At 50.3% G+C, this 15,734-nt stretch overlaps 1 protein-coding gene across 5 annotated transcripts in view; it reads right to left on the bottom strand.

Moving 5' to 3' along the window:
• RYR1 (ryanodine receptor 1) overlaps positions 1-15,734 on the bottom strand; it is a 127,970-nt gene that overhangs the window by 80,025 nt on the left and 32,211 nt on the right. For all 5 annotated transcript variants that reach the window (XM_025269065.3, XM_025269068.3, XM_025269066.3 and 2 more), the window contains exons 28-37: positions 11,736-12,130; positions 10,389-10,521; positions 9,417-9,577; positions 8,670-8,835; positions 7,950-8,036; positions 7,559-7,785; positions 5,443-6,055; positions 2,585-2,857; positions 2,041-2,241; positions 1,363-1,474 (exon numbers count right to left, since the gene is read on the bottom strand). In XM_025269065.3, the coding sequence (XP_025124850.3) occupies positions 1,363-1,474; positions 2,041-2,241; positions 2,585-2,857; positions 5,443-6,055; positions 7,559-7,785; positions 7,950-8,036; positions 8,670-8,835; positions 9,417-9,577; positions 10,389-10,521; positions 11,736-12,130 (2,368 nt within the window). The remainder of the gene's footprint in view (positions 1-1,362; positions 1,475-2,040; positions 2,242-2,584; positions 2,858-5,442; positions 6,056-7,558; positions 7,786-7,949; positions 8,037-8,669; positions 8,836-9,416; positions 9,578-10,388; positions 10,522-11,735; positions 12,131-15,734) is intronic.

Below are 15,734 nucleotides of genomic sequence, written 5' to 3'. Positions count from 1 at the left end.
TCACTGCAGATGGTGACTGCAGCCATGAAATTGAAAGACACTTGCTGCTTGGAAGAAAAGTTACAACCAACCTAGACGGCAAATTAAAAAGCAGAGACATTACTTTGCCAACAAAGGTTTGTCTAGTCAAAGCAATGGTTTTTCCAGTAGTCATGTATGGATGTGAGAGTTGGAGTATAAAGAAATCTGAGCACAAAAAAAACTGATGCTTTTGAACTGTGGTGTTGGAGAAGAGTCCTGAGAGTCCCTTGGACTGCAAGGAGATCCAACCAGTCCATCCTAAAGGAAATCAGTCCTGAATATTCACTAGAAGGACTGATGCTGAAGCTGAAACTCCAATACTTTGGCCACCTGATGCGAAGAACTGACTCATTTGAAAAGACCCTGATGCTGGAAAAGATTGAAGGCGAGAGGAGAAGGGAATGACAAAGGATGAGATGGTTGGATGGCATCACCGACTCAATGGACATGAGTTTGAGTAAACTCTGGGAGTTGGTGATGGACAGGGAGGCCTGATGTGTTTTAGTCCATAGGGTTGCAAAGAGTTGGACATGACTGAGAGACTGAACTGAACTGATAGCCATTCATCCATGTGTGTGTGTGTGTGCATGTGCTCAGTCATGTCTGATCTTTACAACCCCATGGACTGTAGCCCACCAGGCTCCTCCTCTGTCCATGGAATTTCCCAGGCCAGAATACTGGAGTGGGTTGCCATTTCCTCCTCCAGGGGATCTTCCCACCCCAAGGATTAAATCTGGTCTCCTGCACTGACAGGTGTATTATTTACCACTAGCGCCACCTGGTGGCTGGGGCTTCCCAGGTAGCTCAGCTGGTAAAGAATCCACCTGCAATGCAGGAGACTCTGGTTTGATTTGGTCAGGAAGATCCCCTGAAGAAGGGATAAGGGGTAACTCCAGTATTCTTGGGCTTTCCTGTTGGCTCAGTTGGTAAAGAATCCACCTACAATGCAGGAGACCTGGGTTCGATACCTGGGTTAGTAAGAGCCCCTGGAGGAGGGCATGGCAACCCAACCCAGTATTCTTGCCTGGAGAATCCCCAAGGACAGAGGAGCCTGGCAGACTGCAGTCCATGGGGTCACAAAGAGTCGGACACAACTGAGTGACTAAGCACTGCACAGTGCCATCTGGGAAGCCCATAGGACATCCACCCAAACACCCACATACACATATCCTTCCACATCATCCACCTGTTCACTAATATGTTCATTCATTCAGTCATTCATTTTACCAACAGTTACTTCACAAGAACTGTAGATATTTAAGATCAGAAAATCTTAGGAAAACTTCAAGACAGGTCTCAAAAGAAAGTTTGGGAGGTGGATTCTCTGATCGCCTCTCGTACCGCAGTGTGTCAGCAGGTCTCGATGAAATTCGAGCAAATCCTGTCGGACCTCTTCAGGGAGAGGACAATCTTCCTCATCCTCAGCAGCTTTGAATTGCAATAGCATGTTGATCTAGGGAAGGTCAAAGATTAGAGTGAGAGACCCCAGAGCCGGAACTCTGAGGTTGAGCATCAAATATCCAACTGTGAGTTCCTGTCTAAGCTCATGAATCGGTGAAGAATATCGGGGCAACTAAAGGTTCAAAAGGAGTCAGGGTCAGTCTGCAGTGACTCAGAAGTCTGGTTCAGAGAGAGGTAAGAGAGTAACTGTTACTCTGTTACTCAGAGCTTTCCTGGTGGTTCAGACAGTAAAGAATCTGTCTGCAATGAGGGAGACCTGGGTTTGATCCCTGAGTTGGGAAGATCCCCCTGGAGGAGGGCACAGCAACCCACTCCAGTATTTTTGCCTAGAGAATTTCATGGACAGAGGAGCCTGGCAGGTTACAGTCCATGGGGTTGCAGAGTCAGACACAACTGAGCAACTCACACACACATAAGAGAGTAACAGATAAGTGTATCAATAGGGTCAGAGGTCAAAGTCAGATTTTGAGGTTGAGTATCATCCGTGATCAGGGCAAGGGGAGAGGCTGAGGTTGAGGGGTAAACAGTAAGGCCAGCTAGGGTCAGGGGTCAGAGGACCTGCTCCTGGGGTGGGGAGCGGAACTCGCGAGTGCGTCGGGCTGTCTCAGCTGCAGTCATGGTGAAGGCTTTCATGAGGATGGCGTAGCGGTCCCTCTGGTTGGCCTGGAGCTTGTCCACATAGCGCTCTGCAAAGGCTGCCAGAGATTCCACACGGTGCTGTAGCTCTTGGTCACAGAAATACTCCAGCAGGTTACACATCTGTGGGATAATAGCCATGTGGTAGGCGGGATGGTGGTGAGACCATGAGGACTTCCTTGAAACTCTTCTGGCCTTCCCTCCCCACTCCACAGCCCTGTTCAGGTCAAGCCACCACTGTCTCCTGCCTGGATCCTCAAGGCGGCCATCTCCATGGTCTCATCCCTCTAATCCACCTCCCACAAGGAAACCAGAGAGCTCATTCAAAGTCAGCAGCAGTCCCCTGCTTTATGCCCCTCCACAGCACCCACTACCTTGGGTCAAAGTCCAGTCTCCAGCCCCACCAGACTCTGCACTGGCCAGCCCAGAGGGATGGAGGCTGGAAAAACAGGAAGAACCAGCTCACCTGTAACTTCACAGACTCAGGCAACTTCATCTGGAGCAGGCCCTCCTCCAAGTCCTCTTTTTCCCCCTCTGCTGTCTCCTCCTCCTCTTTTTCCTCATCTTCCTTCTCCCGTGCCTCTTCCTCCTCGTCCTCCTCCTTCTCCTCCTCATCCTCCTCTTCCTCCTCCCCTTCCTCCTCCTCCTCCTCCTCTTCCTCTTCTTCCTCAGTGAATACTTCAGGCTCAATCATCTTCAAGATCTGTTTCACATCCTCATCGCCAAAGATGCCCATCACCTAGGGGACAAAGGCCGGCTGTGTTACTGCAGGCTGCAAGGCTTCCATAATCAAGTCCCGGCCTCATTACCCAGACCTGATTCTCCAGCACAAGCCAGATTCATCCCTGCATTGACTGGATACAATTCCTTCTACAAACAGGAATGGCATCCCCCCTGTCCCACAATCCACCTTCCTTAAGATCCCCCCATATCCATACCCTGTGTCCCATCTACATGGCCCAGACCACATAGCCAAACATGAGCACCTCTCCCTTCACAAGTGAATGTCCTTTCTCCCAAACCTGAGCATCTGTGACTCTGGGGCAAGACACATCCTACATCTGATCGAGGCCCTCATAGCTCCCAGTATATGCCAGCTCTCAGTTAACATAATGGAGATGCTAAGAGATGGAAGGAGAGGGGGTAAATGAAAGGGGAAATAGTTGGGAAAGAGAGAGATGAATGAATGGGGGAGGACTGGGTGACTGGGTGGATGAATAGATGGGATAGCAGAGGTGTGAAGGAGAGGTCTATGGATGGGTGAATAATGGATTGAAAGGTGAAGGTAAAGGGGGAAGAAGAGATGGTGGGTAGATGGATGACAGGATAAATGATGTTTAGAGACATGGGTGGATGCATGGTTTGATAGATGCATAAGCAAATACATGAGTGGATAGGTAAATAGATAAATGCATAAATAACCATGTACTAGGGTGGGATGGATATATGGATGGGTGGATAGATTTGTGTGTGAAAACTGGATGGATGTTTATATGTAAAAATCATTAGATGGGTAGTGAATGAAACAGTACATGAAATAAAGAATGGATAGAAGGATGGAGAATGAGTGAATGAGTGGGTAAATGAACAGGTGTAGATGGATGGATGGATTTGTGGGTACATTACCCACAAATCCATCCAACCATCTACCTCTTGAGATCTGATCTGCCTCTTGAGAAATTTGTATGCAGGTCAGGAAGCAACAGTTAGAACCGGACATGGAACAATGGACTGGTTCCAAATAGGACAAGGAGTACGTCAAGGCTGTATATTGTCACCCTGCTTCTTATGCAGAGTACATCATGAGAAATGCTGGACTGGAAGAAACACAAGCTGGAATCAAGATTGCCGGGAGAAATATCAATAACCTCCGATATGCAGATGACACCACCCTTATGGAAGAAAGTGAAGAGGAACTAAAAAGCCTCTTGATGAAAGTGAAAGAGGAGAGTGAAAAAGTTGGCTTAAAGCTCAACATTCAGAAAATGAAGATCACAGCATCCGGTCCCATCACTTCATGGGAAATAGATGGGGAAACAGTGGAAACGGTGTCAGACTTAATTTTTCTGGGCTCCAAAATCACTGCAGATGGTGACTGCAGCCATAAAATTAAAAGGCACTTACTCCTTGGAAGGAAAGTTATGACCAACCTAGATAGCATATTCAAAAGCAGAGACATTACTTTGCCAACAAAGGTTCATCTAGTCAAGGCTATGGTTTTTCCTGTGGTCATGTATGGATGTATAAGAGTTGGACTGTGAAGAAGGCTGAGCACTGAAGAATTGATGCTTTTGAACTGTGGTGTTGGAGAAGACTCTTGAGAGTCCCTTGGACTGCAAGGAGATCCAACCAGCCCATTCTGAAGGAGATCAGCCCTGGGATTTCTTTAGAAGGAATGATGCTGAAGCTGAGACTCCAGTACTTTGGCCACCTGATGCGAAGAGTTGACTCATTGGAAAAGACTCTGATGCTGGGAGGGATTGGAGGCAGGAGGAGAAGGGGACGACAGAGGATGAGATGGCTGGATGGCATCACTGACTCGATGGACATGAGTCTGGGTGAACTCCGGGAGTTGGTGATGGACAGGGAGGCCTGGCGTGCTGTGATTCATGGGGTCGCAAAGAGTCGGACATGACTAAGCGACTGAACTGAACTGAATACCTATGGATAGAGAGATGCATGGATTGATGGATAGGTAGGTGGAAGATGGAAGAATGGATGAATCCATGGATGGGTGGATGAATGGATATGTGGATGAATGGATGCACAGTGGAAGGTGGATGATGGTTGGATGTATGAAGGGGAAATAGATTAATAAATAAATGGGTAGGTGGATAGATGAATAGATGAAACAGTGAATGAAATGATGTATGAATGAATGGAAGGATGAATGGACAACTAGATTGAAAGTTGGATAGATGGAGGCAGGGATGGATGGAGAGGTGGACAAATAGATAATTGGGTGGAGACTGGAAGGATAAATAGATGATGAACTTTTGGATAGGCAGATGAGGGTATGTTTGAATGGACAGATGGATGGATGGAAAGGTGGGTGGAGGACAGATGAATGATGGTTGGCTACATGATTGAACAAAAAGAAGGAAAATGAATAGATGTCAGATGAATGAATGGAAGGAAAAGTGAATGAGTAGATGATAAAAGGATAAGTTGGAAGGTTAAGGGTGTATGGATGGAGAGATGCATGGATGGTTGGATACATAAATGGGAGGGGCAATGTATGCAGGTACCGGTGGATTAATGGATGTATGGATGATTTGGTAGTGGGAGAGACCGGGACAGAGGGAAGCAGGAGGAAGTCCTTACCAGCAGGGTGGACACCAGCTTGAGCACCGGCACAAACTGGAACTCCACGGAGCCCCCGACTGGGTCACGAGCGTGCTGCCCACCATCTCGCACCGCCTCCCCCAGCATTCTGAGTGCTTTGTCCCGAAGAGCTTCCAGAGGGATGCTGGGGCTGAGGCGGGCCGGGGCTTCTGCCGCCCCAGCAGCTGGCAGGGCGGCCACGAAACACGGGGCTGAGAAATGGTGTGGAGGCCGCAGCGAGGTGGTAACGCCAACGCCAGGAAGCCCGTAGCGGCGGGGACCGTTATCCGCTCTCTTTCCGGGTGGGAAGAGAGTGATGGCTCGGGTCTCAGGCGTGAGGGGCACGATGTACTCAGAGAGCATGGAGCGGCGGCTGCGGCAGGCACTTTCGAGGTGGATGCTGATGAGGAGGTCGTAGTAGCCTGCACGCAGAGGGCCGGGCAGGTGCGCGTCCTCCAGGGCGTGCAGCAGCTGTGCCTGGTCCACATGGCTGCACAGAGCATGCGCCACGCGGTTGTTGCCCAGGGCGCATACAGCGCGGTAGAGGCGGAGGGTGTGCGAATGGAACCGCTGCAGGTCCAAGCGCTCAGACAACTCTAGGATGTCCATGCATCTATGGTGGAGATGGGCCACATTCAGAGACAGAGCAAGCAGAGAAGGTGGGAGACAGAGACACAGACCCGAGAGGCAAAGAGTGCTCAGGCGAGTGTTGGTGGCCCTAGAAGGGAATCCCAGTGTTCTGCTGGGTCAAGATTCTGTGAGGTCTGTGGAGCTGAGTCTAGGAGACTTTTTAATGGTTCTGGAAGTCCCTCACTGGTCTGGCGGCTCCCTGGGATACATTTGGGGTTTATAGGATGGTCTGGTACCCCAGGGATCTAAGAGTCCAGGGAAAAGATCTGGTGACTGTGAGATGTATGTGGGCTTCCAGCTTGGGTCTAAATCCCACTCTGGCAAGTCTGAGTACCCTGGATATATTTGAACACAACCAGAATGTAAAGTTCATCAGGACAGGACATTCCTGCCTGTTTCGTTTGTTTGTTGTTTGTTTGCTATATTCCCAGCACCTAAAAAGGACTAAACACAAAGGAAATCAACCCTGAATACTAATTGGAAGGACTGATGCTGAAGCTGAAGCTCCAATACTTTGGCCACCTGATACAAAGAGCCAACTCATTAGAAAAGACCCTGATGTTAGGAAAGATGAGGGCAGGAGGAGAAGGGGATGACAGGGGATGAGATGGTTAGATGGCATCACTGACTCAGTGGACATAAGTTTGAGCAAACTCCAGGAGATGGTGAAGGACAGAGGAGCCTGGTGTGCTGCAGTCCATGGAATCACAAAGAGTCGGACACGACTGAGTGACTGCACAACAGATGTGCTCCATAAATATTTGCTGTAGGAAGAAATGAATAAATGGGCGCATCTGGGGCCTCTGGGATGGGTCTGAATCCTTCTGGGCAGGTCTGAGCATTGCTAGATGCCCGTTTACAAGAGCCTGGTGTCTCCAGCCCGGAATGCTCTTGTCACACAGGAGGGGCTCAGAGCTATTTGTCGAATGAGTGAATAAAGAAAAGATGAAGCACGTTGGAAGCCTCCTGGGGTCAGTCTGGGATCCTGGCCACATTTAGAGTCCGTAAAAGCTTTGCTGTCATCCATGAGAATACTCTCTAGCTGGGTGTGTCTGGGTCCCCTGGAGTGAGTTAGAGATTTCCATGGGACACATCTAAAGTTTCCCTGCATATGCCCGAGAGATCCTAGGATGCATCCAAGCCTCTCTGAATAATGTTCAAAACCCTCTGAGGTATACTTGAGGCCCCTGGGGTGTTGTGTGGGATTCTTGATGTGGATCTGGCTCCCTGAGATGGGTCTGGAGTCCTCTGGGGTGTTATCTGGACATGCCTGGGTTGAGTCTGCATCTCTGGAGGTGAGTCTGAGCCTGTTGAAATGGATTGAGAGCCCCCTGGTGTGCTATCTGCAGAAAATAGGGTGGTCTGGGGCCTCTTGGAGTGTTATCTGGAGCCCCAAAGGTAGTGGGGAGGGGGTACCCAGTGGGATCCAGACCCCAGAGGGCTTGAGGTACCCGCCCCACCCCTGGGCGCCGGGGCTGGCCCTGACCGGTTCTCCTCGGGGACGTGCAGCGCCATCATGGTGAGCGGCTCCTGGCACTGCACTGCCCAGCCGAGCCGCTCGCCTGCCCGCCGCGTCTCCACCTGCAGGAAGTGGTTGGGCATGCGGCTCCAAGACACGGGCATCAGCATCTGCACCTCCAGCCGCGGAGGGCACTGCGGCGTGGGGTTCTTGCGCTCGCTCAAAAACATGGCGGCTGACAGTGGCATGATGTTCTGCGGGGCACAGAGGTGTGCACAGGTCAGGATTCCCAGTCTGCTGGATCCAGCCACTCCACTTCCAGGAAGACCTCCCAGACTGCCCTCCTGCCACACACACTTCAGCCTGACCTCCCGCACCTCCTTCCTCAGCCTGCCCCCATTTGCGCCCCATCACCGACCTTCTGTTTCCCCAGCTCAAACTGGATCACGTTCTGGTGCGTGGGCAGGACAAAGACGGCAGGGAAGAGCTTTGTGTTGGGTTCCACCTAGCAAGGGAAAAGAGGGCAGGGTGAGGAAGAGGATGAACTGGAGGTGGTGTTGACTCTAGATCCCAAACTCTGGAGCCAGTTGGCCCAGCCTGATCCTGCTGGTGCCTACAGATCCAAAGGGCATAGGAGGCTCCACAGTGGCCCTGAGGTTGCTCATGGACTGTACCACCTCTGATCCAGCAAGGCCAACCTCCTCCACCTCCTCAGGGGAACCTGTCATCTGGGACTTTGCAGATTCATGATGGAGGTACATAGGCCCTCACTGTACAATTCCTTTAATTTTGTTGTGTGCTTGAAACCTTTCATAATCAAATGTTGAATAGGAAAATACCACTTTAGAATTCTGGTCCATCGTAGGATTTTCCTTGATTGGTGAAAAGGTGGGGACTGGTACCACCCAGCCCAAGATGGAATACGGACCTCTCTCCAAGGTCAAGGCTCTGCTCTGTCTCCCTCTTTCTAGATATCAGTAGAGGGTCTCGCAGGCACCTCCCATAGCCACAATACAGCTCTGGCCTGTCGTGAGGTTGTTTTTGTCCTGTCTCCCTGGGATCTGTCCTCTCGGTGGGCTGTCCTGGGATGCTAGGTCATGAGGATGCTATTACTAAGTTGCTGAGGGGCTGGGCTCACCTGGAAAAAGGTGTTGCTCTCTTTGCCGTTAGCGGTAAAGGTCATTAGGCCAGTGGCCAAGTCCACCAGGCAGCCAATGATAAGGTCTGTGTGGCTGATCCGGCCCTGCTGCCCGGGGCTCACGAAGTCTCCACCCCACACCATGTAGCAGTTGCTGCACTTGAGGCTGGAGGACACAGGAGTGGTCAGCACACTGATCCCCAGGCGTTCTGAACCCCTGGACACCCCCTTCCCCGAGCTTCCAGAATACCAGGACTGAGTCCCACCCCCAAACAGCCACTACCTGCGACCTGAGCACTGAAACCCCTCACCCCAGACCCTGAGCCCCTCGGAGCTAGAATTCTTAGGAGGTGGTGGTGGATTCTGGAAGAAGAAGGAAGGGGAGCAGAAGGAGAGAACAGAGAAAGGAGGTAACCTAGAAAGAGGATGGCAAGATGGGAAAGGAGGGGACTTTCCGGCGGTCCCATGGTTAAGAATCCGCCTTCCAATGCAGAGGTTGTGGGTTCGATCCCTGGTCAGGGAACTAAAATCCTACATACCGCGGGGCAAACTAAGCCACACACTGCAACTTGAGAAAGCTTTGCGTGCTGCAATGAAGACCCAGCGCAGCCAAAATTTACAAAAACAGAGGAGGAGGGAAAACTCAGAATAGGAGCCATGGGGAGGAAGATAAGCAGGAAGACAGGAGGAAAGGAAAGGGCGGTGCCCAGCGTGCCTGCCCCCCACAGCCCCCACCCCTGCCCACACCTGCTGTGGATGTTGCCTTGCTCGTCTCCCATGGTCACTGTCACCGCCCGGACCTTGCTGAGGTCGAAGTTCATGTCGTGCTGGTGGTAGTCAGGGGTGACCCAGCCCACCCACACACAGCTGGGCTCCTGGCCGGCAAAGACCCTCACAGAGTAATAGTACTGGAGAGGCAAAGGGGAGACCAGCCATCAGTGGGCTTCCCTGGAGCTCTTGGTTTCCCTGGATTCTCAGTGTCCTCTGGGGGTTTGACAAGAAGTTACTGCATTTGAGACCCTCTCTTTCTGTATCTACTGATGCATTTCTAGATCTGGGAAACTTTGGGGACAGTTTTGTGATACCCTCAAATTTGGGTCCCTCCCACCACTAGGCTATTTGTCTCAGAAAATATTCCAGATTTGGGGAATCCCAAAACTACATTGGGATTATTGTGAATTCTGGCTCCCAGGAATATACTAGTGAAAGTGAAAGTGAAGTCGCTGAGTCGTGTCTGACTCTTTGTGACCCCATGGACTGTAGCCTAACAGGCTCCTCCATCCATGGGATTTTCCAGGCAAGAGTACTGGAGTGGGTTGCCATTTCCTTCTCCAGCAGATCTTCCCAACCCAGGGATTGAACCTGGGTCTCCTGCATTGTAGGCAGACACTTTACCATCTAAACCACTAGAATAGCTGTTAAATTTGGGGGTGGTGAGTTTACAAGGGTGAACTCAGATATTGGGGTCCTGAGTCTATGTTGGTTTATCCTTGGGATTTGGGAATCCCTGGGAGTTAGGTCAGCATGCCTCATGAGTTCATTGTGTTCCCTGTGATTTTTAGGCCCTTAGCTATATGGATTTAGGGGTTCAAAGGGTTTAAATCGATGTGTACTATATTTTGTGGTTTCCAGTAGATACTGGGGTATCACCAGATAAGGGCAATTACTGGGGATCATGGCATGGAATTTGGAAATCTGCCGAGGGCCCTTGGTTCGCACCGTGGTGGTACTGAGGATGATCTCAGGGTCATCACGGTCATCAGCAGGCACCACTTCATGAGGGAGTCGGGGCAGAGTGGGCGTGGCTGGTGGCTGGGTCATCATGGCGGCCTTCTTGGCTTTGAACAAGAACCTGGTGGTGAAGAGGAAAGGCTGTCATGAGGCTCACTCTCCAGCCCAGTCCCCCAGCCCTCCCATCACAATGTTCATGCCTCCACATTCATCCTACATATGTACGTACGTATGTGTGTGCATGTGTGCGTGCTCAGTTGTGTCTGACTCTTTGCAACCCCATGGACTGCAGCCCACCAGGCTCCTCTGTCCCGGGATTTTCCAGGCAAGAATACTGGAGTGGGCTGCCATTTCCTTCTCCAGGGGATCTTCCCCACCCAAGGATCAAACCCACGCCTCCTGCATTGGCAGGCATCAGCAGGCAGATTCTTTACCGCTGAGCCACCAGGAAAGCCCCACATCCATCCTAACTACACCCCATTTCTAATACCCAAGGCCTCGCTTCTAGAGAGATGAAATCCCAATTGCGTCAGGAGTGTCCACCTTGGAGGATCTCTGTGTTTTTGGATGTCGGGTTGCCCAGATTTAAAGGTGCCTCTGGGAACATGGAGGTTGCCTTGGGAAGTGTACAGTGGTCCTCCCAAGTCAGCATGTCTCACGTGGGTGCTAAAGGCATTTGGGAAAGGACAGCTCTTCCTGTGGCACTGGCTTGTACACTGAAGGCAAGTGGAATCCCGGAGCCCCCAGCAGGCAGTATGTCTCCTCAAAACTGTGACAACCCAAAATCTCCCATCATTTCCACACATCCCCTCAAGAGACACAGAAATACATCCTGCTGAAAACCTCTGTCACCATAGGGGAAAAGCAGATTTGGTTTCAATCCAAGTTTAATGCCCTTTGAGGGTTCCCCTTAAAGTTAGTTTTTTTGGGGGGGGTACATTTGAGATACAGAAATTACCCCAATCTAGAAGACCAGTGGTGTTCATTGGAATGCCTCGGGGGCATAGATAACTTGACCAAGAATCTGAGGTCCCCTTTAGTGTTCACAGATAATGAAGTCCATTGGATGAAAAGCTTTGGGACCCAATAGGTACCCCCAAGGACAGTGGAGTTCTTCATAGATATAGTGGGGCATCCCAATTTTACATCCTCAAGGAAATTAGAGTATCCCAGAGAAATAATAGCCTTCACTTGAGACATAATAGGATCCCTTAGTAATCTGAGTCCACCTAACACATATGGGACACAGTGGGGTTTCTCAAGTTATTGAAGTTGCCTAATTGAGGGGTCCCAGGACAGACCCCCAAGCCCCACCCTGCCCCTCCCTTGACTCACCCTCTCTTCTTGTTCTTCTCTGTGGTAGCATCCTTCTCATTCTCTGCCCTGGCGGGCTGGGCCTCCACTCCAGCCTGGGCAGGACTCCCGGGTGTCCCCTCCTTGGCAGTTCCTTCTTTGTTCCCCTCAGCCTCGGCCCAGTGCCCAGCTGAGCGGCGCAGGTTTTCATAGTCGGGATCAGGTTCTGTTGCCCGGGCCTCATCCTCCGCAGGAGGCTGCAGGCCAGGGGGTGCCAGTGGGGTGGCCCCTGCGGTGCACCGGAAATGCTGGTGGAACTGGACCGGAAGGCTCAGCCGGAGAAACAGCATCTCCACCAGACTGTTCTGGGAGCCCCAGGTGCGGTGGGTCAGGCGCAGGCAGGGGGGTGTATCTACAGTGCCATCCACACGAGTCACCTGTTGGGGGAGCAGGAAGCGCTGAGCCAGGAGGTTGGGCTGGGCCATTGGCCCTAAACCTTATTACACACAGAGTCACCATTCGGCATTAGAGCACCATGTGAGAATCAGCCAGAGACTCACTCCTCTGGGTGGAGGAGCTCCTATGGGACACACAACCTGGCCACGGGTGCATTCACCTTCTGTCTGTCTGGACTCCTTTGTGCATGAGCAGCCCTGGTCAGAAACTGGAATCACTCAGGGAGCTTTCAAAACCTACCTGTACACAGGATTCACTCCAGCCTAGGCCATCCATCCATCCATCCACCCGTCTATCTACCCACCTATCCATTCATCCATCCATTCTTGCATTCTTCCATCCATCCAACTATCTATCCACTGTTCCACCCACCCATCCAAGAACCCTGCCACCCACCCATCCATCTATCCACTCCACAAATATTTACTGAGCACCTACTGTGTGCCAGGCACTTTCCCAAGTGCTAGGAACACATCAGTGAACAGAACATGAGCCCTGCCCTCCTGCTTTCTTATGGAAACCTCTTGGGGAGAGCAGCCCAGAAGGGTCAGAGTTTTTTTTTTTTTCAAAGGTCCCCCAGATGAATTTTTGTTAAATTTGTTGTTCGTGGAAAGACAACACTCAGAAGAATGCACACATCATAGGTGTACAACACTATGAGGTTCTGGAGAGACACGCCTGTGTCTCCTGCACTCAGATGGAGAAATGGACCACACAACCAGTCCCCCTGGAAGCCTCCTCAGTGCCTCTTCAGTCACTACCCTCTCAAAGATAGCGAGGGATTCTGATAAGGAAAACCCAACAACCTGGCCTAAATAAGGGGCAGGAGCTGAGAGCGGGACAGGTGCCTGGCCTGTGGACCCAAAGGACAGGCTCAGATTTTCTGGAGACTCCATAACAACTAAAGCAGTGCCCTTTCTTTGATGCCCCACCTCAAGTTGACCTCATCAAGGACCAATTGCCAAGACAGACCTCTGTGCTCCTTGTCAGCCAATGAATTCACCCCAAAACCGTGCAACCAAAACTGTCTGCAGAATCTTTTTCTCTCCTCTCTCTCCTTTCTGTCTTATAAATTCTGTCTGGAGACTTCCCTGGAGGTCCAGTGGTTAATTCTTTCTGCAATTCAGGGGACACAGTTTCGATCCCTGGTTGGGGAACTAAAATCCCACGTGTGTGTGTGTGTGTGTGTGTGTGTGTGTGTTTGTGTGCACTTAGTCATGTCTGACTCTTTGCAACCCCATGGACTGTAGCCCACCAGGCTCCTCTGTTCATGGGATTCTTCAGGCAAGATTCCTAGAGTGGGTAGCCAGTCCCTTCACCAGGGGATCTTCCCAATACAAGGATCGAACCCTGGTCTTCTTCATTGCAGGTGGATTCTTTATGGTTTGAGCCGCCAGTTCAGTAAAATCCCACATGCCCTGGGGGCAACTAAGCCCACACTTGCAACTACAGAACCCACATTCTCTGAAGCCCACGCACCTCAACGAAGATCCCCCGTGCCTCATGACACGGCCAATAAATAAATTAATTAAATAACCCTGTTTTGCCTCTGCTCCTTGACAAGTCTACTGACCATCTTCCTCCTGTGACTTGTACGCTAAGTAACTAAATGTCTGATTATTCACTCACAGTCACGTCCTCCTGACTTAGCATAGCACCGCGTAGCGTCCATCATCCTTGAAGTGCCTATGAATGGGGTCCTACAGTATGTGTTCTTTTGTGTCTGGCTTCTTTCAGCCAACACGATGTCTGTGAGATTCGTCTGTGTGGTTGTGGGTGGGTTAGTTGATTCATTCTCCCTGCTGTCTAACATTCTGTTCTTGGGGTTGAGAACACCATCTGGCGGTGGCAAGTATTGGGGGGTTCCTGTTGGGCTTCCCAGGGGGCGCTAGTGGTAAAGAACCTGCCTACCAATGCAGGAGACCTAAGAGACTCGGGTTGGATTCCTCGATCCGGAAGATCTCCTGGAGGAGGGCATGGCAACCCACTCCAGTATTCTTGCCTGGAGAGTCCCCTGGGCAGAGGAGCCTGGAGGGCTACAGTCCTTAGGGTCACAAAGAGTCAGACACGACTGTAGCGACTTAGCATGCATATCTACTCCACCATCCTCTCCCACCCCAGGCACCTCTCTAGTCTTTGTGCCCCCATTCTCTCCACCTACAACTCACTGTCAAAAGAAATCTTCCCAAAACTCAGATCTAGACTGGATAGTCCCCTGTTTAAAACCCTTCTATTTAAGATTAAAAAAATAGAATAAAAGTCAGGGATGGGGGCATTCCCTGGTGGTCCAGTGGTTAGGACTTCATGCTTTCACTACCAGGGTCCGGGTTTGATCCCTGGTTGGGGAACTAAGAGTCTGGAAGCTTTGAAGCTCAGCCAAAAAAGACAAGAAAACACCCTTCTGTTTTTACCTAGCCTGAAATGCTTCCCCACAAATTATTTATTAATTACAAAGGGAAACACACTAACTTGATGGTGGTAACGATAAATGTAGAGTCAGAGTTAATATAATCAGCCGTAAGACGTAGTGCCATGGTGGCCTCGCTGAGATCCTGAAGCAAGCAGAATACAACCTCATTGCTATGATGTTCCTGCCAAATATGTGTAACCTGAACCTAATCGTGAGGAGACATGCATGCATGCATGCTAAGTAGCTTCAATCGCGTCCAACTCTTTGCGACCCCAGGCACTGGACTGTAGCCCACCAGGCTCTTCTGTCCATGGGATTCTCCAGGGAAGAACACTTGAGTGGGTTGCCAGGCCCTCCTCCAGGAGATCTTCCCAACCCAGGGATCGAACCCAGGTCTCTTATGTCTCCTTGCATTGGCAGGCAGGTTCTTTATCACCTGGGAAGCCCAAGGAGACATGAGACCTACCCAAATTGAGGTATATTCTGCAAAATAACTGGTCTGTACCCTTCAAAAACACCAGTGTCATAAAAGACAATGAAAGACACCAAAGCATTTTATATACATTAAAGAGACATAACAACTAACTGTAGCGTGTAACCCTGGCTTGGATTTTGGACCAGAAAAATAAAAAGAGACATTATTACCACAATGAACACAGTTTGAATATGGATTGTAAATTAGGTAATAGTATGTATCAATGTTAAATTTCCCGATTTTCATAACTGCAGCTCTGTAAGAGTATAGCTTGTTCCGAAGAAATGCATATTGAAATATTTAGGGATAAAGAGGCGCGATGTCTCCAACTTATCTAAGTAATTTAGAAAAGAGAGAGAGTGTATGAGAGGCAGATCGGGGCTATGCCTAGGAAGGGAAAACTGATGATCAGAAGGAGGGTCATATGCCCCAGGGCACAAAACAGGGAAAAGGCCAATTCAAGGTCTGTCTGATTGTAAAGTACCAGCTGAAGCTCAGCCATGTGGAATTCAAGTTCTTCCCAGGTTGAGAAAAGGACCATCACTTTGGTCTATATGGGGTTTTTATGGTCAGAATATGACGTGGAGTTTAACCTTGAGAAAGAAAGGCACTAGGGTCTAAAAATTAGGATACTCAGATTAATGAAGAGTTACTAAAAAATAAGTAACCCCCAGGACTTCCCTGGTGGTCCAGTGGTAAG

Source organism: Bubalus bubalis, chromosome 18 (assembly GCF_019923935.1).
Source record: "Bubalus bubalis isolate 160015118507 breed Murrah chromosome 18, NDDB_SH_1, whole genome shotgun sequence".
NCBI lineage: Eukaryota > Metazoa > Chordata > Mammalia > Artiodactyla > Bovidae > Bubalus > Bubalus bubalis.
The sequence above is the reverse complement of the archived record's forward strand: the minus strand, read 5'-3'. Positions and strand labels throughout refer to the sequence as shown.